The sequence below is a fragment of the Lepisosteus oculatus genome, chromosome 10, assembly GCF_040954835.1.
Source record: "Lepisosteus oculatus isolate fLepOcu1 chromosome 10, fLepOcu1.hap2, whole genome shotgun sequence".
Lineage (NCBI taxonomy): Eukaryota > Metazoa > Chordata > Actinopteri > Semionotiformes > Lepisosteidae > Lepisosteus > Lepisosteus oculatus.
Window position 1 is genome coordinate 543,758 of NC_090705.1, and position 23,192 is coordinate 566,949.

The window sequence follows — 23,192 nt, forward strand, 5'->3', positions numbered from 1 at the left end:
TCCTAATGGGAGGAGTCGCCAGTGAATCCTAGCTTCTATTGGTCGTCTGCTTGTACCGTGCAGTGGGGGTATCTGTAATCATATTCAGCATGTTTTGCACAAGAAATGTCAGCCAGAAAGGGCTATCTTCTCCCTTCGCCAAATTATACCACAACAATGTCATGCTCAGACAGCCCGGCTGGAAACTCGTTTTTAGTAGATTCCTTGATTAGTGCCAGCCGAGCCGAAGGCGGAGGAGCCTACTATCAGGGTAGTGGCGTGTACTTGCCACCGGCGTCCGAGTTGCCTTACGGACTACCGAACTGTGGGTTTTTTCCAGGACTGAGCAAGCGGAACGAGGGGAATTCTCCGAATATGGTCCCCACGTCCAGCCCGTACATGCCGGCGATGGAGCTGTGGATGGATCCTCCGCGGTCGTGCCGTTTGGATCCGCCCGCGAGTCAGCAGGTAGCGCCTTGCTCCTTCTCCCCGAACATTAAAGAGGAGAGCGCGTATTGCCTTTACGAGTCAGAGAAGTGTCCAAAAGGATCAGCTGCAGAAGACCTCTCCTATTCGAGGTTGACACCTGGCTCCTGCGCTGTCAGTGACAGCGGCACCGTTCCTGTACCTGGTTACTTCCGCCTGTCTCAGACTTATACAACTTCCAAGGTCTATCAGGGTGTCCAGCCCAGCTCCGCTCAGTTTGTTGTGCAGCCGCCGGTGCGCTTCGACACGCCGCCGTCTTCTTCCGCCTCGGTGGAACCAGCTCGGAGAGGCGTTGGCGAAGCTTCCTCCGGTCCCCAAAGGCAAGAGGACACCCGAGTCTGCTCGTCGGCGGAAGAATCGTCCCCAGACCCCACAGAAAATGGCCAAACAAGCCCTGGCAAAGCCGCAAAAGGTAGGTGACCCGCCAACCCAGCAGCGCGTTCAGCGACAGGTATGGGGAAAAGCGAGACTGAAGTGACCTTGTGAACTTTTTTATATTTGGGCGTGAACACCCTGTAAAAATGACCGTCGTCTTCAAAGTCTAGAGCTGGATTCCATCGTTCTTAGTAAATGTAAATCAATTCAGTAAATATGTAGCTGGAATTGTTGACAATAATTCTAGTAAACCGCAAAACTGAAATGTGTTTTTATTGTTTTAATGCCCAAAGAACACGAAAGACGTTCAATAAATAAGTCTATAAAAGGTATGAAATCTTTTTATAATTCCGAACAATTTTGAACAGCGCAATCAATCCCTTTTTGCTTTAAACCATTTGCACAAATCAATCATTTTTTTCATTTCACAAAGCCCTCGTTTTCAATTTACAGCAAGAAACAAAGCAGACCGTTCAGAGCGACACGTTTACATTGACGTCTGTATGAAACGCAAAGATCGATTTATATACATGGAGGGTTATACAGCATATGATGACATAATGCGCAGGGCAAAAGAGAGTATTTAAAAATGTCGGACTTCATTAGTCAGACAGACGTGTTGTTCCCTCTTATTTGGTCGAACGCATAACGTCTTATTTTTCAGGATAATTATTAATTTTGCTCAAAAAACACGTCACACTTGGACCTGGAAACTGGAACGATTTTATTCATATGCCTACATAAATATATGTAATAAATACGTATGCATTTACATTATAAAGCCGTAGTCAAGGCGGTTGTTATTATTATTATTATTATTATTATGTCAATAATAATACTGTTTTTGTTATATAACAAAAGATTGAATGTAAATTGACTGTTAATAGATGGAACAAATTTAACAAAATTGGCAGGCCTACACGTACTAATATTCCTCTTCTTTTTTCATAAGGAGACTCGAAAAGCGAAAACACGGCGAACTGGCTGACAGCGAAGAGCGGAAGGAAGAAGCGCTGCCCCTACACCAAGCACCAGACCCTGGAGCTGGAGAAGGAGTTCCTCTTCAACATGTACCTGACTCGAGAGCGGCGCCTAGAGATCAGCCGCAGCGTCCACCTGACGGACAGACAAGTCAAAATCTGGTTTCAAAACCGTCGAATGAAACTGAAGAAAATGAGCAGAGAAAACAGAATTCGCGAGCTCACAGCGAATTTTAGCTTTTCGTGATACACGTGTCCATCTGATCTTCGGCTCCTCGCATCTTCGCTTCGATGAGGGGTCCATCCGGTTTCCATCTGCGTATTGGACCGCACGCTCTTTCGGTACATCTCGAGAAAAGACCTAAATAGACAACACCAGTTTTTGTAGTTCGTTTACGTGTTTGCTTTATTTCAACGATCTTGGTGAAGAAAATAATATATAATAGAGGAAAGGAAGACAACGCGCTCACGAGTCAACGTGTGGATGTGAACTGAAACTTTTACGCCTAAAACTTTAAAATAATTAATTGGATTGACATCCTATCGCTGTGTACTGTATTGGTAGACTGAACTATGAGCTCCACTGAAGTAAAATGTGGCGCATGGACAGAATGCAATATACAAGTAAGCTATACGTTTGCCTGCACAAGAGCTGAGGGAGCACATACCATACTGATGGACTCGGTGGACTATTTACCTCTCTTTCAAGCGAAAATCTCGCTGTAGAAATGTATGTACATTTTGTTTTTGTGAGTGCTAGGTGGTTCGTACGGCCTCTAACCGTGTTCAAGCACTGCGCCGCGAGAAGGAAGCAGAAGGGAGATTCCTGGCAGGACTTTGCCAGACCTTTTCCAGCATTACTTTTCCTGGAGCGGGCGGGTGGGGGTGAAGTAATTATTATATTCGGTCTAAACTGTGAAAAAATAAAGTTTATTGTTGGTGTGGTGTAAATAAAGAAAACGATGGTGTTCTATTGAAAGCGTAAGTGTTCTGCTGGCGATATTAATAAATTATCGGCGCCTAGTACTGTTTCAAGTGTAAATATAATATATAATATATATACACAGTGTATACGTCCCTATTGCTCCTGCCATGCGGTTTTCTTCTTTTTGAATTTATTTGTTGAATGCTTCAGTTTTTCGGAGTTTGTTGCGTTACCTGCTTTGTAAGGTTAATTGTGAGGTTCAGCACAAGCAGCTTTGGCGTTTCGCCTCGCAATTAGTGTTGGGATCTATTTAAATATTACCTAGACGGTCGTAATTTGTCTGGGCCATAGAGCGGTAGTGCTGTAAGGTTTGTCGGCTTTGTTGAGTTTTATGACTTGCTAGTATATCTGGATTGTTGCTGTCTTGGACGAGTGGTTTCAGTTGAGCGAAAGCTGCGTAGACAGAGAGGAAGCAAATTTCTTTGCTTGAGTGTAGAAAACTGGCTTTCTTTTAAGCCACATGTTGCCGTAGCTTTTCCGAGAGCTGGAAGGGGAGCCGGTGATATCAGAGGCTGGGGCAGTTCAAGGTGAGCGCGGAGACCTCTTACTTTCTCCTTCTTTACCGAAACCGTTCCGAGTTTCCCGTCGGGCTGGCCACTGCCATGGCCGTGGATGGCAATGAGACGAGATACAGATGTCTGCAGTTTTTGCTTATTAATTCACCTCTTATGTTTGAAAGGCAGTGAGAGGAAGGATTGCTCCTGGTCTAAGCTCATTTCATCTTTATCTGAGGCCCTAATTTGTTTTTATGTCAGGACAGAAATGCCTCTGTGTTTTGACATGTGTTCCTTCCTTTGCTGTGGACATACTACGGACTACAAATAACAGAAATTTATTTAAAAGAGATTTGTATATCTGTGAAGCTCAAGTGGAATATTAATATACTGTTTTCGCTAACCCAATGGAAGGCAAGCGCCCCGCGATGTTTCTGTATTAACGGCGCTAAGTGGACTGTCGAGTGGTTTAGGTAGTTTCATGTTGTTGGGCTCCAATTCGTGTTCCTGCAACACGAAGCTGCCTTAATCGCCCCAGTTAAAGTCGTCGCAGATCCGAGGGGAAAATGGGACTGCGGTAAAAATCCTAGATGTAATTTTAATTCCAAGAAGAGTGGCTGTTTTGTTTGTAATTCCGTGTGTTCGTTTGGAAACGATCAAGGTCACGTGTAATCTAAATTCATTACTCCTGAATTTGCTTAGGCTGTGTTTTCCTTCTCACCCTGGTTTCTTCCTTTTCGTTTCATTTTTAGTATTATTGCTGTTTTCTGGGAAGCTGGCTCTATTTCTTTATGCATTTTTAAATCTAATTCATACTGAAAGCCATTTTTCTTCAGTTTTAAAGACCGAAGGTGCGACGTGCCTGTGAATCACAAAGTATATCACTTTTTTCGGGGGCTAAAGTGATCTTCAAGGCATGTTCAACAAGAGACAAAAAAAGAAGCGTGCACTTCTTGGAAACGGGGCTACTTTTTAAACCCGCTGTAATCGATGCAGACTCACAAGGCCTCGGTTACGATCACAGGGACGGAGTCAGACTCCGAGCTGCCTCAGACACCAGAATGTACAACAGCGACCTCGCTGGACCGCCTGCAAAGCGCCGTGGGGTCTGGCTCTGCAGTCCAAGCCTACAGCTAACAGGCCCTCTGTTGCCGACGTTCAGATCAAGAGAGCTTCTTATCTTCGGGAAAATCACTAAAAAGTATTTAGCTGACGTTCAATGTAACTTGTCGACCACATTAAAAACGACATCTCCCTTTTGTGCCGAAATCACAGTTTTGTATTTTCTTCCATCTGTGTTATGTTGAGGCTGCACGGATCCGCACTGCTCCTGTGTTCGTCGCTTTTCTTCTAATGTGTTGCTTTGGCAGTTTCGTGTGTGACATTGGGTTGCCTTGATCTTCCTTCAGATTGTAGATACTGCAGAAACACAGAGAATGAAGAAACTCGCAGCAGAAGAAACTAGTCTGACTGGCTATTTCCCGCCCCGCTTTAATTAAATGGCACCTCACGGATACTATTAATGTTTTATTAATATATTTACATGATCGTGTTTTTACGAAACTTTAATATTATCTGATCTCCATATCGCGTGCGTTGCTCTGCTTATTTTGGGTTATTTTTCCTTTGGCTTTATGATACGGCCATAAACAGAGCAGTAAAGTGTGCACTGCTGAGCAGCGTGTTCTTGCTGCTGGTAGGACAGACAAAGGGAACGATTCCTTCTGATTCCGTTTCTCTTCGGACCCACTTTCATTTTCGTTGCCTTCCTAGACTTTATTTTGTCTGTACAGTTGTGATCTGCTGTGGTTTCTTATTGTAATTTTATTATTCCTTTTGTGGGTTTGAACGGCAAATTGGGCAGTTATGTCGCATTGTATTTTAACTTCCCGGTTACATATATTGTGTTTTTCTTTACCTGAAATATTTACCCTAGGTGGTTAATGTAATATTAATTCAAACTCTCAAACGTCCACGGCTACTGTGAATATTACTGATCAACAGGAACGTCTGAACGTACCCTGTAAATATTCATTTTGGCCAATGAAAAGAAATGCAGCCTTCCTTTTTTGTTTTTTCATTTTAATTGGAAGTAATTACATAGTCTAGTGTCAAAACATAGAGCAGGAAACGGGGATTATACGCGAAATACGTCCCCTTATTTGTCGATTGCAGTCAGCAGGCAATGTCCCTTGCTAAACACTAAACACGCGTACAGCTATTATTATTATTATTAATATACATGTAAAATGTTAGATTATTTTTATATAGTCTGAATAAAACATGCCATGTTTCTGCTTCATGGATGTTTTTTTTTATATTTTCATAGTAGTACACATATGAAAAATATTGTTTCAGTAACCAGGAATTGGAATATTGAATAATATTTCGATTTAAGTAGGTTTTCCTTCTGTTCTTCCCGTGCACATTGTGTATTTTCCTTTTAAACACGCCAGACCAGATTAGTCAGAGGGGCCGAATGACCTTTTTGCAATCGTTTGCAATTTTCTTTTATTGGAGAGTTGGTAGCTCTGCTCAGGCTGAAAACATACTTTGAAAAAACTTGAGCTCTTTTCCTTTTGTGAGTTTCGAGATTTTAGTTAATTAGTTCGCGTCAGGACAACAGAGTGAACAGCCGGCGAATTTATGCGGGACTCTGCTGTGCAGCTTTTCAAACCGATGTTTTCAATTTTATTAAAATAATGGGATATCAAAAAGGTGACTTCCTTAGCTGATAATTCCGCACTTAAAGGACAAGACGACCCATTCGACTCGTTCACCGCAGCCTCAGCATTCATTCTCGAATGCAAACGGGCTTGATTTCAGCAGACTCAGAACATGACGAACTGTAAAACTACTGTTAATAACTTAAAAGGTGGCTCGTACTAAGATTGAACAGCAATGAGAAGAAATAATAAACTGAGATCTAAGGATTTCAAATATGTTGTGCTTTATTAGAACATTTTATTTCGTATTTACTTCTTCATTTCTATTACATGCTGGGCTGGTGTACCTTATAATGTAACTCTTCCAAAAGCAAATCGGCGGACTGTAAGTATAACCGATATTTGTTCGATACTGAGTGACCGACACGATAAAAAACTAAAAAGATTAAAATGTTTAAAAACAAACCTTATATTCTCACACATCCTTGTTTTCCTGACATGAAATATACGTGAACTCCTTTCTATGTCCACACGAGTATATCTGCGAGCATAGACGCATATGCGCACATTTAATTATGTTTATAATTCAGTACTGGTAAGGTCAAGACTGAGGCAGCCTCATCTGAAGTCAGGCCTTGGAACACTACCTCGGTTTATGAAAGTACCTCTTATAGCTTAAATTTTAAAACAGTCATTTCAATTAAATGTTCTCATACGGACAGATGTCATTACTGTTTCCATATCACCTAAGCATGTAAAATGAAACGTTTAAACCAAAAATGTGTTATTTCTGCGGGTGAAGCACTTCCGACTTACTTGAACTCAAGGGTCCAGATGTGAGCCTGACTTTTAGCTGGGCTCCGTTGTTCAGCAGTTACATTTTCGCGTAGAAAAATACACACGGAGAAGGGATTTAAATGCAGCTATGAAAAAAAATGTTTTTAACGGCGACACGCTTTCAGCAGTAGTTTGTGTGGTATGGTATCATTCATTCTACAATTTAATGTGAAGGTTAACGATTATAAGTTATGCAGCAAAAAAGAAAAATCCTATGATGGATTGATTAATGTTGACATGAAATAGTCCCTTACAAGCCCCTCTGCAAATCAGAGATTTTAATTTCTTTTGGCTAAGATTAGAATCAACTTTACTGTGTATATCAAATAATATCCCATTGCATAAAAACATATGGCTTTCTATAAAAAATTATGACTGGAAAACAGTGACCCTTTAACAGGCAGCGGACTGATTTATTCTTTATTGTTCTGCCGTACAGTCACGTGGGCTTGCTGCCCAATGGAATGGCAGGAATCGTTCAACTTATTAGCTGACTGTAGTTCTTTGTGAGGCCAAGTTGCTACTTCAATTCTACAGTTTCTTATATTGTGAAGATATAACAGTCTATGTGTATGTGTGAGTGGGTGTGTAGGGTTGGATGCGTGTGTGTTTATTGCAATGTCGGCTTCAGGGACACTTAGTAATTATTATGTGGACTCTCTCATTTTTCACGAGAGTGAGGATCTTTTCCAGCCCAGGCACCCCTCTGGTTCAGGGGTGCAGCCAGCGAGGCAGCCGGCTTTGAGTGAGCACAGCGACCTAGCCCCGTGCAATTTCCAGCCGAAGCCCTCTGTGTTCGGCGCATCCTGGAGCCCCGTTCATGCTCAGCAGCCAAGCAACTTGCCCTCCGTTTACCACCCGTATGTGCATCACCAAGGTCCGCCGGGGGAGTCCGATGGAGGCTACTTGCGGTCTTGGCTGTTGGAGCCCCTGTCTGGATCTCTGCCTTTTCCCGGATTACCGTCAAACAGGCAGTACGGGATCAAACACGAGCCGCTGAGCCGGAGAGGTGACTGCACAGCGTATGATAATCACGCTGCGGTCCTGTCCGAGTTCTCAAGCGGGTCTCCTCCTGCGGAGAAAGAGGAACATCCCACCGAAACGGCCTTTTCTGACACCAACGGCGAGGGCGCGTCGGCCGAGGAGAAAGCTGCAGCTGATACAAGTGAGTGCTGTCTGTTTGAATACATATATGCCACGGTGAAGGAAGAACAACACGAGTTCTCCCGAGGTATGAAGGGTTTATTTGCATGGAACCGCAGGGGTATGTGGATGGGCACATTTGAATCAATAATAGACAAATAATCTGTCTAGCATTATGTCATATTTGAATAAATGTAAAACTAACGGTAGATACAGTATAATATCACCCCACTTGTTCTAGATTAATGAACGTGGTGTTTTATTTATTTGTAGAGTTGACCATAAACTGTGGTAAACCTTAAACTGACCATTTTTTTCCCCGTTTGCTTCTTTTACGTCGTAGGGTTCAATTAAATTAATAAATAGTTAATTGATTTGACGATTTGTTCAATAGCTAATCTAGGAAGAAAAACTGCCCTTTGCCAACTTTTTTTTTGGGGGGGGCGGAGAGGGGTGTGTGTAGTGGGCAATGACCTATGAATGGAGACAGAGAGACATTGAAAGACTAGACAATATATTTCATGTGATAGTGGACTCGGTTTGATTAATCAATTTAATTAGTGACCACCTGCGTATATTATCTGTTTTGTTTTACATTTCTAACCTTCTTTTTTCAGATAATCCCGCATCAAACTGGCTACATGCAAGGTCGACAAGAAAAAAGCGCTGCCCGTACACTAAGCACCAGACATTAGAGCTGGAGAAGGAGTTTCTCTTTAACATGTACCTCACCAGAGACCGCAGATACGAAGTGGCAAGACTCCTGAACCTAACTGAAAGACAAGTAAAGATCTGGTTTCAAAACAGGAGAATGAAGATGAAGAAAATCAATAAAGAACGACCCAAAGACGATTGATATTAAAGAACGCTGCAAAAAGAGTATATCATTAAAACATTTTGCTGTTTTTATTTTAAAGATGCATGCCCCAAATCATGCATCTTTTATTATTATTATCTCGATATACTCTTTTTTTATATTGAACTACCTTGCGCTGCACAGTTCCGCGGTTTGTACTCTTACTAAATTATTTTCTGTGCTGCAGACACGTTTGCTGCCATACTTGAAATCGTGACTTCTGTGTTGTAAGTGTTTGTAACTGGAAATTGTCGTTTTTGCTGTTTTGATGATAGATTCTCGATTTATCTCAGGTTGCAAATCGGAGCGTCGTTTAAGCTGTTGTTATTTTGAATATTAGAACTCATAGATGTACGTTAGCGAACAAAACACCAGTAGAGTTGTTATAATTAGTGAAATGTTAATAATGTTTTAGTTTTTTTATTGGGCGCATGTGTTTAAGTGGACTCTAATTCAAAATATATTTAATTACATTAAAAATAGTGATATGCTCTGTGTCAAAATACAAAAGAGAATGTCGTAGATATTATATAACAATATGAAATGTTTTTACTACCTATATGTCACGAAACTACCTATATTCGTGAAAAATAGTCTTCAAGATTTAACTTAATGTTATCGCATAGCGCTTTAAAAGATTTAACAAGTATTAGAATAAAAACTGGAATATACACAATTAAGGGGCAGTTATTTGTAAGAAATCACTGTACAGGAAACATTGTGGAATTATTACCTCATGACCCGATGACCAAACGTCTCTGTTTTCAAATGTAGTTCGTATTTTAATAATAAAAATGCATCTCAAAATGCTTTCGCGTATGTACAAGTCTCATTTCTTAATTCGGGTATCTCTGCTGTGCATTTTCAACACACAGTTTTGAAGCAATTGCTTTCTTTCCCACTTTTAATTTGACAAAATAAAAACTGGAGGAAATATTTTCAAAACTATAAATATGTTTTAACTGGCAATCCGACTTTCTTACTGGCTGTTCGAATTTTTGTTCAATAGTTTTATAACTACAAGATGCAAATACAAACACTTCATTCGTAATTATTCTTATTACTTTATTACACCAAAGATGGTCCGTGAGGCCAGTGGCGTTTAACCGCTTCAAGCGCATATCACAAATATTGCCAATTTAAACAGATTTCTTGTGGTACAATAGAAGGAATGTTTGGAATAGAACATATTCAGTAAAATTGGTAGTTATCTGTTCGTAATTTTTGTAATGTGTTCAACAGTGCCAGATATGCATTCTGGGTTTTATCTTTTGAAGTCTCTCTTATGCGTGTGAAACGGCTGTGTGCAGTAAAGGCCAGTGATCACTTCGATAAGGATCGCGGCTCTTAGAAGACGGGCTGAATGAGTCTTGGTGCTGCAATCCACACAAACAGGCCAGGGCGGCTGACCGCGAGCCCTGGGAGAGGGTATTGTTAGCTACACACGGCAATAAAAGAAAATGACCGTTGTTACCGGTTATGGGGTGTAAAACGCCTCAACGCTGAAGAACACAGAACACAGTATGTTGAAAAGTCTTCCAAAAAATTTGTAAAACAATGTGGATATCATGTTAAGATAAAAGTTGTTGGGTTTTTTTTTTGTGTGTTGCATTTTTGTTTCGTAGTGAAGCGCCGAGGCCCCATTACCCCGGCCTCGCAGTATTTTTTTAAGATGTTGTGACGCCCTCTGTTGCAGATGGAGCAGACATCAAAGGCTCGTACCGAGACTTGCGCAATAAAACCAAGGGTCTGGTATACTGTCTGGAATTTGACTTTTAATTAGTTTACAACTGTCCAGCTACAATTAGCCTGTTTCCAGAATAGACCATCCATTTGTTGTTTTCTACAGGTCTGCACAAAAGGCTGGCGGAAATAACTTTCTTTATTGATCTCTTTTCGACTGGGCCCCAGAGATACTTCGCAGTCTTTGTTATATCTGTACCTAGAAAAAGCGCACATTTTGCACGTTTATTCATTGTGACATTTCCTCCTTTCCGCAAACATTAATCCAGCCTCGTGATCATTTACTTTCTAAACAATTATCAATTAAACAAGTCATGAAAATACTCTTCACTACCACCAATTTTACACGGTTTCTTATACTCAATGTTAACATTTTAACGACAGTGAAATATTGGTTAGTATTTCATATATTTACATATGAATCCCTATTATTGAACAATTCGGAAAAGGGATCTGATATGAACTGTTTGTAAAACCTGTAAAATATGCGCTGGTAATCTCTTGCTATTACGGCAAAAGAACGGTAGATGGCAGTATCAGTCCATCAAACTACTGCTAGGCCCTACCACAAAAACAGATTCAGCTTTGAAATTGGCAGCAGAAGCTAATACTGAAATAACCTCCCGCTACGCTTTCGGGAGAAATTTTACTTAAACTGATAGAAAATTCTCTGAATAAACATTGAAGGGCATTGTCAGACGATTACACGTATTTTTCATTTTACATTTATTTTTTTGGGGACATTACAGACGTGCAAGAATGCCTTCAATTAATCCTATTTTATCTTTATTTCTGTCTTCAATTGGTGAAACATAATGTCATGTAACCATATTAGTCACAAATTAATTTTAATACTTAATCTATATATTAATTGAATTCTTGTTTGGTAAAGGGATACTACATATTCGTGACTTGTAAGCTCCTATCCTTTTTGTTAAAACAGAGAATGGATTAGTAGTTTTCACTTCTGCATTGTTTGTTCCAAAGCCCATAAAAAAAGATGTAAGAAGCCGCTGACTTCTTATTTAATCTACAATAATTGATCAATCGACAATAATCAATTTCAGACTCAAATATTGTTATATAATGTTTGTAGTATTAAAGGAAACAGCGAAAGCTGCAGAAGTGCACGCGGGTAATTCACACAGACTGAAGTATGGTCAAGGCCGATTACAATAAAACACCCTTCGTCTGATATTTTGCAGAGACAGAAATTGTGTTACAAAACAGAAAAACGTTGAGATCCTTTCAGATGTTTTGAGAATAAAATAATTCTTTTGAACAACTTCGTAAATGAAAACGAGGGAATTTTAAATATCCGATTAATTAAGTAACGAGAAGGTACTGAGACGTGTATATTAGAAGTAATTTTTTCATTTGAATAATTTTGTAAATGCTGTTCTTAGATTGAAATCATTTAAGGTAGTGCTCACGTCCTAAACTCATCCCGTATCTGTAATGAAATGGGAATATTACACAAAACTGCACTCAGATTCAGTACAAACACACGAAGAGAGCGTATACACTCACAGCAAACACAGCAAAACGTTGATTTAAATTATTCTTTTCAGATCAATACACAAAAACTCATAAAGAACACTCTCGGTTGTGAGAACAGAGCTGCGCTGATATTTGTGCTGTGTCTTGGAAGAGGTAAATGCCACACAAATGGAATCACATTAATGCAAAACAACCTGGGCTGTCATCGATTTGATTTTACAGTAAATTCGGATGTATATTTTAACGCAAAGGTTAACAACATTAGTTCACTTCAGACTGAGTTTCTTTTTTTTTCAATAAACAAAAACAAAATGTTATTACTGGTATTGTTTTGGCAACAAAACAGCTGTGATCTGTGAATGGGTGAGGAGCATTACATTATTATAATTATTATGAAGAGCGGTCGATTATCGATCGATCTTTAGTTGATTAAATGGAAATATATATTAAATATAATTTAAACATTGACTATAGGATATCTACCAATTCAGAAATGTCCATCGCACTTTTCCCTTACATATTAAAGGAAACAAACGGTGAATTAAATGCATCGCCCTGCAGTCTCGAAGCGGTTGAACGCGTACTACAGAAAGGGACTCCTGAATCTGAATAAATGAATGAATGAGATAACAAGGTTTGTTGTTCATAAGTATCGTGTTGACGGCGAATAAGAGAAAGCATTTGTGAGCAACAGATGAGGCATTCTTTAGAAGTACGTCTTTGTCTGGGTTCACCACAGGAATGTATTTGGTGTCACTGGTGTTTATGGTGCGCCATATAGTTGGTGGGGAGCAGGCTTGGACTCCATACTCGAGCGAGCCCAGACCGCTGGACAAGCTTCAGGCGCTGAATGGATGAGTCTGTCCTGGAATTGACGCTGGTCCTGGAATTTGAAGGCTGGTGGAAGAATAAACGAATTCTCGCCTTGGTAGAGTACCAATCATGAAAACAAAGGTAAGTTTTTTTTTAAAGGAATTATATATCTTCCTGGTTTCTAATCATTTTAAATTTACATTAAACATATTAATATATATTTGAAAACGTTAGTTAAAACCAAATATTCCCAATACGCACCCATTATATTTCGTGCTGCAGCACGTGACGTTTCTGCAATATGGTAGAGGTTTTACCGGAGAAGAGACGAAACCCGATGACAGAGCAGGCCATCTTAAAATTCAAAATGCAGAAAACACAACCCCGTAACAATGCTCTCACAGCAGTTTGTGGAAATCATAAAAGCGACGTGCGATACTGTGCATTGACTTTTAAGATGGAAGATTTCCTGAAACTGCGTAAAAGGATCGCATGAAGTAATCCGGAATCTCGAGGCCGTCCTGAGTTATCGGTCTCCCCTCCCGTTCAGGAGCGCAGCGCAATGCTGTTCTGACAAAGGCGCACGACTGCCGGAGAAACTTCACCACGAAGAGTGGAATAACTATACAAACATTGAACACCTTACGTCATTCTAATGCAGCCCACCTAAAATATTTTGAAATGGCAGATGGCATAGGAATGACTTATTTTCATATTTGTTAGACATGTTTTGCGTGATTAAATGTAATTTACCTTTGGCCTGTTTTACCTTTCCAGATTTCAGCTATATGCTCTGTAAATAGGTAGCCCCAAAGAGTAAGGCTAAATTATCGAAGGATTAATGGCACACGTTCAATTTAACATAATTTATTATTTTTAATCTTTTTTTTTTGCTGTTGTCCACCCAAATGTTCAAATAGTCAGTTTCTGCGGTGTCTTTCGCTCTAGATTCAGCAGCCATTGGCTGCTCCGGTCACAAGGGTGGGTCACGTGAATAAACTCGCTCGGATCCGAGGAAGATGGGGTTTGGTGTAAATCTGGGGTGTAATGCTGTCATTTATCACGCTACCTCGTAAAAACGACACTGAAGCGTCTTGGCCAACAAATCACCGTCCAAAATTATGAGTTCTTCCTATTATGTGAATAGTATTTTCAGCAAATATGCGGCGGGGACTTCCCTTTTTCAAAATGTTGACCAATCTTCCTGCTCTTTCGCACCCAGCGTTCAGAGATCTGCATATGGACCGGGAACATCAGCTTTCTCCTCGGCTTTGCCCGGGCTCTACACGGTGAATAATGCCATGTACCAGAACCCGTCCGTACTCACCTCCGGGTATAACCTAGGCTCGGAAGGTTACAACCTGCATTGCAACTCATTTGATCAGAGTCTGCCCGTCCTCTGCAATGACCTGGCCAAAGGCGGCAGTGATAAGACGGGTCCAGCTGACCTCAGCTCGCACTCTGAGAGCAGTTTCCGGATGTACCCCTGGATGAGAACTTCAGGTAGGGCTAAAGTGAAGCGGAAACCCCCGAGTGCAACTGTAAAAGAGCGTTTACAGTCGCTGTCAGAGAAGGCTTTATGGTTTTAATTACTGACGGCTTGCCTCTGCCCGGAGAGCCCGTGGCATTGTATGTAAATGAGAAATCATAAAACTTTTATTACGCAAGTAATGAGTTCCGACCTCGTTAATCCGTTTCACTTCCGTTCCTGTAAAGCTCTGTCTAAAGGTAAATGTCTTGTTTTGCCTTTTCGTATAATTTTCAGTAGTTTGCAGTTGTTTATTCTCCCCGATTTTGGAGAAAAGAGAAAATGAAAAGGTTTATTATTATTAACCCAGTATAAGGCCATCACGTCCACGGATCCCACTGTAAGGAAATTGCAGGGCATCTTGCCTGCAGATAAGGGCTAAAATCCCTTCGACAGAAGAACTAGTCAGGAGAGCGCAAAGCACCTTGTAGCCTGTTTGATGTTTGAAACGCAGGTTGGCTACACATTTTCTTGAGTCTTATTTTCTTGGTCTCTTTTTATTTTAATTAGTTCTTCTTCTTCGTTTTATAATATATTTTATTTATTTTTTATTTTATGCTGTGTTTGTTGCTGGATATATTACGTCTGTGATTATTCTGTAACCTCCGTTCCTCTCTTTCTGCCTTTCTGATTCTGAAATATATATTGCAGATATATTATTAATCTTTTTAGAGTCCGTATAAATGCTTTTATGCATCTAGGCATTTATTTATATGTATAGATACATGTATAGGGTTGCCTTTGGGGGGCCTTGTACTACTGTCAATATCAGTGGTAAAATGTCAACACATTAAAAATCTTTGAGTGTCAAAGGTTTCAGGTAAAGATTCTGTCCGTGTAATGTGTCTTTTGCGTGGATTTTGGAATGCGATATAAAAACACATAATACGTTAGTGCGATAGCTCTACAAATACAGGAATACGTGCATCTCCACTTCTTCAGATTTCCGAATTGTTTCCTGTAGATATTGAATTTTAGATTAACATTACATAATAGCTTGTGAGGTTTTACGCGTTTTTGTCTGCGATAGAAATACATATAAAGAAATTGAGCGTTGTGTTTGTGTTGCAGGTGCGGACAGAAAGCGAGGAAGACAAACATATACCCGGTACCAGACTCTGGAGCTGGAGAAAGAGTTTCACTTTAACCGCTATCTGACGCGCAGGCGGCGCATAGAGATCGCTCACACCCTGTGTCTCACCGAGAGGCAGATCAAGATCTGGTTCCAGAATCGGCGAATGAAGTGGAAGAAAGAGCACAAGGAGGACACCTCGATTTCCACCGCCGCCACCGAAACCACAGCTGAGGAAAAGGAAGACGACGACGACGAGGAAGAGAAAAGCCCATAGGAAAGGAAAGACATCCGTGGAAAATAAGACTGGCTTATTGAACTGATATTTAGCAAAACATTAAAAAAATCTATTGCGTTGTATTGTGACATTAATAACAAGAGAGATATTTAAAAATACAGCACAACAACATTTTGTGCTTAAGTGATTTACATCAAACATCAATGCGTTCCACGGGGGAACTGCGGAATAGTGGACTTTTAATTAAATGAATCCAATTTAAAAGCTTCATTCTCTGTGATTGTTTTAGTAATAACAGAGAAAGGGAGATTAATGAAACATTAAAGTAGGTCTAACCTTTATAAGCACTAACTAAACTACCTATTACACTTTCAGGTTATAGTTTACGGGCACGTGCATTAAAATCAAAACCTACCTATTGATGAAGTTTGTCAATGTGTTTAGAAATATAAACTTATCTGAGCTTCTGTATTATAGTATTCGATCAACATTCCGGAACTACCTTAGCAAAAACAGTAGCTACTTTTTTTTAATTGTGTAATACGGTATGCATGTGAAATGTCTATTGTAAATAAAAGCTTTTAAACTACACGGCAGCGCTACAATGCACAGGCAACTGTTGTAACCTTACTTCTTCACGCTAAACGTAATAATATGTAATAATAGTGTTTCTGATGAAGTGTGTACAATCTGAATAAATTACTTGTAACTCCACGTTTTGTTTTCTGAGTAGGCCTATATGTATAACCACTTTTCTCAATAATAATAATAGTATTGTTTAAGGAAACGCACAGGATTATAACTTTATTTATCGTTGTAGAAAGGAAAGTTTCGTGTTATTCGGCTCTGGGTGATGTTGTGAAATGTATTGTATGTAGCATGTGTATTGCAGATATAGTAGATACATTGTATTTAGGAATCTGTTCTGGGACGCTTATGCCTGTTTTTATCAATATTTGGTTGACGGGGGGAACACAGCACGTGAGTGTTTGTAGGCATTGAAATTTTGATAAATAAAACATGAATTCACATGAATGCTAAACCGTTGTCAAATTAATGCATAAAGTTATGAAGACATGCGATCACGGCTGTTTTAACTCGGGCAACTGAGTATTGTACAGCGACTATACATACACACGTTCCCTCGCTAACAACCTTGTTTTTAACTGAATCCCATCATTAGTTGCACTCTAAAGAAAAATAACGATAAAAGATCAATCGTGACCCTTTCGACCTCTAAATGTTATAAAATACCACCAGCTGAATACTGTTTACGTTTTTATACACTTTATCTGAAAGCAAAGGACAACTAGATACTGCGACAGGGCTCTTGGAGTCTGGATTTTAAAGTACTGTTTCAGTTTTGTTTTTCAAATTTCGATTATATAGATGCGGCATTTACGGCTTTTAATTAAAATTATCGAATACCAATACGGACGACAACAACATCAATAATAAAGGAATAATACTCAATGATAAACAACAAATATTATATTTAAGTTTGTACCCATTTCCCATGTAGTTAACATGACCTCATAATGAAGAAAAAAGGTGAAAAAAATACAAAAACGAAGGTAAAATCGTATTAATCCAAGTAAATCCCCCCTGAGCCTCTACCTTAGCGATAATTCATTATTTACAATTTCATTTTACGGATATAATTGACAATCAAATAAAACTATAAATGTTCTCTTTATTTTAAAGTCTGTCGTTGTCCTTTTGGTAAGATGGCGCCTATCTGTGACCTGCCCCCTCACGGAGAAGGAAAAAGCCATAAATCCGTTGTTGTTTATGAAAATTTACAACTTTGCAATACAACTTTACGAGTTGCTCAGTATTTCCATTGGCCGCTGACGGTCATGTGGATTGTAGCCGTGAACATGAACTTTTTTATAATTTCCCTTTCGAGAATAGAGCTGCATTCTTCTGCTTAGCTCCGTTCTGCTTCGGATCGCTTCTGAGCTCGCTTGTCTTTTGTTCTTTGTTTTATCACATGAACAATGTGGACCGAGAGTCGGCTTGTACGGAGCCTCAGAGACGATTCCTTGGTTGGGAATTTTAGATTCCTGCACTGGAAGGAGTGGCATAACGGATTGAAAGCAACAACATATTCCAAGCTACAGCCGGGCTGATTTCCTGATCCTTTTGGCACGGTGAGATAGGAAGGGTCGTGTCTACCTGTCAAACTGGCTACTGTAAAACACCAACAAGAGTTATTAATTCGTTCAAGCCATCTTGATGAGAGGTAAGAGAATGGTCTACTTAATTACGTAATGAACAGCACAGTCGGCAGAAGCATAATTTCTTATAGGATATATCTAAATTATGTTTGAAAGTCACCCAACGTGTGTTGTCAATTTTACTTGTAATAGTTGTTGCTGGTGAGTGTTTGCGGCTTCTAAAGTATTTCTGACCAGAAAAAAAAAACTGAAACTGAGACCATCAATCCTGTTGGAATGAAATATTCATTGGCAAAGTACATGCACTGTACGTATATTTTATCGTTTTTTCTGGCATGTAACAGATTTGAATCAACTTCAGTTGTTCTTAGATTAATTTATTTCTTATTTAACACGCAGCAACAATATGTGACATCAAAACCTATAATTTTATTTTTTTACTCAATGTCATTAACAGGTTTTAGAAATTGAAGAAAACATATTCGTTAATGGGTTACACTTAAGACCCATAATATTCACCGGTAAATTTGTTTTGCAAATGTCATTTTGCAATTTCGGTACCTGGTTAGACAGATGAGTTACCATTTAGTATCAAAATCTATATATTTTCCTTTACTCTGACGTTGTAATGTTTTGAGGTCTCCAAAGGCTTGCTTTACCTTTCAATGTGCAGAGTCAAGCTAATGATAACGTTTTTAATAATATAGTAATTAGAGAAATATTTATTTGCTTTCGTTTGATATTCCTTCATGATCTGAGTGCCTTATTGTACGCAGCCACTGAGAAAGGTAGAAACAGCTTGTTGCTCGAGGTCGCCATCTTGTGGTAAGAATGAACACTGTATCACGACGGAACCTGGGTTCTGTTAAATAAGTGTTTTGAAAGACTTTAAGAAAGACATCGGTGAGCGTTGAATAAGTGTGTTAAAATATTTATTATTGTCAAGTGATAGCATTTATATTTTCTATTTAATATCTGAGATAATATTTTGCCAATGTCCATTGTACGAACATGGAATACTATTACTTTTACATTTAGCGTTGCAAAAATACATGTAGAAAAATAATTATACATATTAACACAGTTCGAAAAGCATATAAAATCTTGATTGCAGACCTAATCGAATTTTAACAAAACTACTGGTCAGATAAAAAAAGATTTTCCTCAATACGATACAAAAGTAGACAGCCATGTTGAGGATAAAAAGGTCTATCAAGTTTATTTGTTACTAAAAGCATAATACAAGTAATGCATACTCTCGTATTGCTGTTCTTCTTAAGATTTTCCTTATTTTGTATGACCTTATTGCTTTAATTAGTTTTTAATCTTTATTTAATTACCTTCGCACCCGTGGTGCACGGTTATAACATTCGTACTCACTGGTATCACTGTGTACGTGTTTTCACTTTGATCGAATGATATCTAATCAATTCTAAATCAATTCAAATCAAAGGCTTTCCGTAATTTTTGAATACAATAATTGTTAATAATTTGTGACCTAGACAAAAAATTATCATATTTAACTGTCAATAAACTCCAAAGAGCAGTCAAAATATACCGCTTCGAGACATGGCCTGCTTTTGCGTCTTGATCATCTGGAGTTTCGGCTTCGGGTTCCTTGGTGTTGATTATCTTCGGAGTTCGGTGAATAATTAAACAAATCTGTTGAAAAAAAATAATTCAAGTGATAAAGACGGCAGGTGGAGAAGAAACCGACACACTTGAATGTGATTATATTCAGTCAAAACACTGTATTTGTTTTGGAAACCGGACAGCACTTTGGTTTTGTTCAAATTAACAGATAATATAACGCCTCAGGTTAGAAAACGTTATTTTAGCACCGCTTGTCAATTCAGCACAAAATTGAGTATTTTTAGATATTTGCAGCGTATGTATACACGAGGTAATGATCGCTGTGGACACAATACGTAATGCAATTATGCAGTAAACCATCAACCGCCAAATATCACAAGATCCTGTGTTAGAGTTACAGCAATCCAGAGCGCTCCGAGCCTTCTAACAGTACGTGCTTATTTAAGCTTCTTTACGCCTGTGAGGAAATTAGAGGCCTGCGACTTTCCAGCTGTCACCCAGAGTCATCTCTTAAATACATAACACAGGGTACATTAAGCATTTTCAATGATGACTAGCAAGCAATGTATTTACGTGTATAACGGCAACAATAATCATTATCTACATAATTATTATAGTCCGTCAATGATGCTAATACCAATAACATGCTCAAGCCTTACAATCAGAGCTGACAAATGTTCTATGTAAGATTTAGAATTCTACTGCAAAAATAATTGGTAATTGTACAGAAAATTATTCTCATCTAAGCTTACTAACAGCAGATTTCACAATCGTTCGTGTATAAATTCGTATTTCATATATGAAAATACATACCTCTAAATTTCGCACATCTAAAATACTCCGATGTTTTTTTTTGGACACGTTCATTTAAACTTGTGTGCATCTTCCGAACAGTCACGTGTACATATGTGTCGTTTGGTTCAAAATACGAGCTTTGAAAAACAGTATTTTTATTTACAGAAGAAAGCAGTAAGTTACACACAAAGTGTAGGTGAGGCTGTTTTCGTTTTCGACATCATTGCACTCTGTTCTTTCTCGGTTACAAAAACAGTCCGGTGGAATGTCTTATTGAACTCTAATTGGCCGGCTCCCGGTTCTGGACTGATGAGGCTGTTTGTAAGTTTACTGGTTGTACGGCGAGTACCCTGGGGAGTGATGGCTCTGTGGAGCGGTTTCTATTGGCCAGCGGACAATCAGCTGGTTATATTCGCTGCTGTCGCTTTTGGCGCTTAGCCACCTAGAAACAAACCTTGGGCGACCACTAATAGTTATAGCCAGATGTACAAACACACAACAAATCACAATAGTTCGGTTTGTGGCGCAAATGAGTTCGTTTTTTGTGAACCCAGCTTTCCCTGCCTCCCTTCCCGCTGGGCAGGATTCTTTCCTCGGACAAATCCCGCTGTACACATCTGGCTATGATGCACTCAGGCACTTCCCAGCTCCTCATGGACCCTCTGCGATTCCAGACAAGACTTTTCCACCCCCTTGTTTCTATCAGCAACACAACACTGTGTTTAACACCAGAGCGCCTTATGAGTATGGGCCGTCCTGTTATCACTCAGACAAGGATCCAGTGAGCGTTTACCCCGCGGGCAGCGACAAGCAGGGGGCAGGCGACAGTTGCCTGCAGTTCTGTGGTGACCAGCACTGTAAACCGGACTGTACACAAAGCAAAATCTTCGGCAATGAGCCCCCCGACCGGAAGTACCCTGCATCGGCTCACCCGTGGATGCAAAGGATGAACTCTTGCAATGGTGAGTACAGAGCTCAACTCGCCATCATTCCTGCAACTTTGCAAAGTTATGCGAGAAGCTGAAATAATTTCTACTGTTGCACCTCTGAGTTTCTGTAGACGAAACGTGAAACTCTTTTGATAAAATTTTGCTCTGTCAACTTTGTAGCGTGAATCTCAGGGCTATGCTTCTTCACAAAACTTAAAAGAGTTTAGATTTCTAAAAATAGAAAGTGTTGTGTCCAAGATTAACTACACCGTTTGCAAACGTACAGCTGAATGTAGTTTGAGTGGCAGTTTCTGACATGCTCATGTACTACGGTGATAACTGTCCTTTCCAGGATTGCCACTAAATGTATATTTAATCTAAAATGAGGTGTGGACTGCATTGGATGTAAAAAATAGTCTGGTCAATTCTTTCCTTCTCTCCAGCTTCAATATATGGATCGCACGGGAGACGTGGGCGCCAGACCTACTCCAGATACCAAACTCTAGAGCTGGAAAAGGAATTTCATTTTAACAGATATCTAACTAGACGCCGTCGTATTGAAATCGCTAACGCTCTCTGTCTAACAGAACGACAGATTAAAATATGGTTTCAAAATCGACGCATGAAGTGGAAAAAAGAGAACAAAATTCTGAGCTCAGCAGAGGAGAACAGCGAGGAAGTCAAAGAGAAAACAGGGGAGTGCTCTGTGTAGCCCGCTTGTGCTTGTAGGCCTTTCCTGCGATGTGGAAATTCAGAACAATATTCTACTAGTTAATTTGCGTATATATTTATTTATTGCTGTGATACAAAAAATGAAAAATATTTTATGTAATCCAATTAGAGCGTCACATATCTTAATTTAAAAGTAACCGTAAGCAATATTTAAATGTTACTGAAATAAGAAATTCAGATCTATAGATTAGGAACATGTCCAATAATTGTTGTTAGATTCATTTTTTTATTTGATGTAGTTTTAGAAAAATAATAATTCCGATACTTTTCCGTTAAGAATACGGACGTTGTTCCGAAAATGTCTTCTTTATTGCTCTAGTGATTTATTTAAAAAAATAGCTATGAAATTTGTTTTTCCAGAAACCAAGTGTGAAGGTGTTTCGCCGTCTGAAGGCAAGGAATGTGGCGAATTTACATAACCGCAGATACAACGCGTACACTGTGCGAAATGTTATTATTATGAACGGATTCGAGTGTCGGTACTGTGATTTAATATAAATCATATATTTTAAAAATACACCGTAATTATGTTTCAGCATGAATGGGCGCAAAATTATAACTGTTCCCGTTTTTGACCAAATTAAATATACCGGACCCTACACTATTCAATGATTTCAAATCCAACCAGGGGACGTTTTAATAAAAAAATATACTTAACATTATTTTTTCTTCATCTTAATGCATTATAAAGAATATACGTAATGTTTATCACATAGCACTTAGCTTATATTCCGGAATATTCCTCGCCTTCAGATAGCGATTTAGCTTTAGGCAAAACACTGCCTACATTCACCCAGCGAGTATAACATTCATTCCTGTTATAACCCTAAACGCGGTAAGAAAGGAACTATGAGATAAAACAAAAGCGCGCACAAGGAATATCCGTGTTGTGGGTTAAAAAAATCGCAGGCTTTATGTTGTTACGCATTTACAGTAATTAAAGAAAGATATGATATCCTCAAAAGGAACAGAACAAAATAACCGAAGCCTTAAGGATCAAATAACTCTCCAGCGGAATTACATTGCTTACTACAGTTAATTTAATTACAATTCCATCCGCGGCTGCGGTTCAATCCAAACAGTGTGAAGAAGTAATCGCCGGGAAATATCAAATTGTCAAAGGAGCGAATATTATATTTGTTTTTGCGGCGAAAAGGCGCAATAAAAAGTCATAGCGTTCAGGCTGCATTAATCATATCATGAATAAAACGCGAGTAATACTGCAGCAATGCCTGTTAACCTTTATTCGACCCCTGCCCGCACTCCCC

The 23,192-nt window shown here is 39.3% G+C and overlaps 5 protein-coding genes and 1 long non-coding RNA gene across 9 annotated transcripts in view; 5 read left to right on the forward strand and 1 right to left on the reverse strand.

Moving 5' to 3' along the window:
• On the forward strand, positions 1-2,857 carry hoxa10b (homeobox A10b). 2 transcript variants are annotated; one of them, XM_015357742.2, is made up of 2 exons: positions 1-877; positions 1,796-2,857. In XM_015357742.2, exons 1-2 carry the CDS (start codon positions 106-108, stop codon positions 2,065-2,067), a joined length of 1,044 nt encoding a protein of 347 aa, XP_015213228.2. In that variant the 5' UTR covers positions 1-105; the 3' UTR covers positions 2,068-2,857. The 2 variants fall into 2 exon arrangements, with proteins under 2 accessions (XP_015213228.2, XP_006636124.2); XM_006636061.3 differs by having other exon boundaries at positions 4-877; positions 1,793-2,856.
• A 489-nt stretch (positions 2,858-3,346) lies between these two features.
• hoxa9b (homeobox A9b) lies at positions 3,347-9,620 on the forward strand. The gene is made up of 2 exons (XM_006636060.3): positions 3,347-7,967; positions 8,563-9,620. Exons 1-2 carry the CDS (start codon positions 7,421-7,423, stop codon positions 8,799-8,801), a joined length of 786 nt encoding a protein of 261 aa, XP_006636123.1. The 5' UTR covers positions 3,347-7,420; the 3' UTR covers positions 8,802-9,620.
• A 3,179-nt stretch (positions 9,621-12,799) lies between these two features.
• Positions 12,800-16,737, forward strand: LOC102684948 (homeobox protein Hox-A7). Of its 2 annotated transcripts, XM_069194700.1 has the most exons (3): positions 12,800-12,998; positions 14,080-14,360; positions 15,457-16,737. In XM_069194700.1, exons 2-3 carry the CDS (start codon positions 14,159-14,161, stop codon positions 15,732-15,734), a joined length of 480 nt encoding a protein of 159 aa, XP_069050801.1. In that variant the 5' UTR covers positions 12,800-12,998; positions 14,080-14,158; the 3' UTR covers positions 15,735-16,737. The 2 variants fall into 2 exon arrangements, with proteins under 2 accessions (XP_069050801.1, XP_015213347.1); XM_015357861.2 differs by lacking the exon at positions 12,800-12,998 and having other exon boundaries at positions 13,853-14,360.
• An 854-nt stretch (positions 16,738-17,591) lies between these two features.
• The window catches only part of hoxa3a (homeobox A3a), a 38,197-nt gene continuing 32,596 nt past the window's right edge, over positions 17,592-23,192 (forward strand). For both annotated transcript variants that reach the window (XM_015357849.2, XM_015357850.2), the window contains exon 1: positions 17,592-17,940. The gene's annotated coding sequence lies outside the window, so the exon portion shown is untranslated. The remainder of the gene's footprint in view (positions 17,941-23,192) is intronic.
• On the reverse strand, positions 19,069-20,367 carry LOC138241353 (uncharacterized). The gene is made up of 2 exons (XR_011190563.1): positions 20,282-20,367; positions 19,069-19,537 (listed from the first exon to the last, which is right to left on the reverse strand). It is a non-coding gene; the product is annotated as an uncharacterized lncRNA (long non-coding RNA).
• On the forward strand, positions 20,780-21,913 carry LOC102682791 (homeobox protein Hox-A6). The gene is made up of 2 exons (XM_006636216.3): positions 20,780-21,225; positions 21,636-21,913. Exons 1-2 carry the CDS (start codon positions 20,793-20,795, stop codon positions 21,902-21,904), a joined length of 702 nt encoding a protein of 233 aa, XP_006636279.1. The 5' UTR covers positions 20,780-20,792; the 3' UTR covers positions 21,905-21,913.

What these genes read in the sequence shown, in the direction of transcription:
- LOC102682791 (XM_006636216.3), top strand. Translation starts at nt 20,793, where the DNA reads ATGAGTTCGTTTTTTGTGAACCCAGCTTTCCCTGCCTCCCTTCCCGCT. An exon ending in AAGGATGAACTCTTGCAATG is followed by an intron (nt 21,226 to 21,635) that starts GTGAGTACAGAG and finishes CCTTCTCTCCAG; the next exon opens with CTTCAATATATGGATCGCAC.
- hoxa9b (XM_006636060.3), top strand. Translation starts at nt 7,421, where the DNA reads ATGTCGGCTTCAGGGACACTTAGTAATTATTATGTGGACTCTCTCATT. An exon ending in GAAAGCTGCAGCTGATACAA is followed by an intron (nt 7,968 to 8,562) that starts GTGAGTGCTGTC and finishes TTCTTTTTTCAG; the next exon opens with ATAATCCCGCATCAAACTGG.
- hoxa10b (XM_006636061.3), top strand. Translation starts at nt 106, where the DNA reads ATGTCAGCCAGAAAGGGCTATCTTCTCCCTTCGCCAAATTATACCACA. An exon ending in CCCTGGCAAAGCCGCAAAAG is followed by an intron (nt 878 to 1,792) that starts GTAGGTGACCCG and finishes TTTTTTCATAAG; the next exon opens with GAGACTCGAAAAGCGAAAAC.
- LOC102684948 (XM_015357861.2), top strand. Translation starts at nt 13,979, where the DNA reads ATGAGTTCTTCCTATTATGTGAATAGTATTTTCAGCAAATATGCGGCG. An exon ending in CCCCTGGATGAGAACTTCAG is followed by an intron (nt 14,361 to 15,456) that starts GTAGGGCTAAAG and finishes TTTGTGTTGCAG; the next exon opens with GTGCGGACAGAAAGCGAGGA.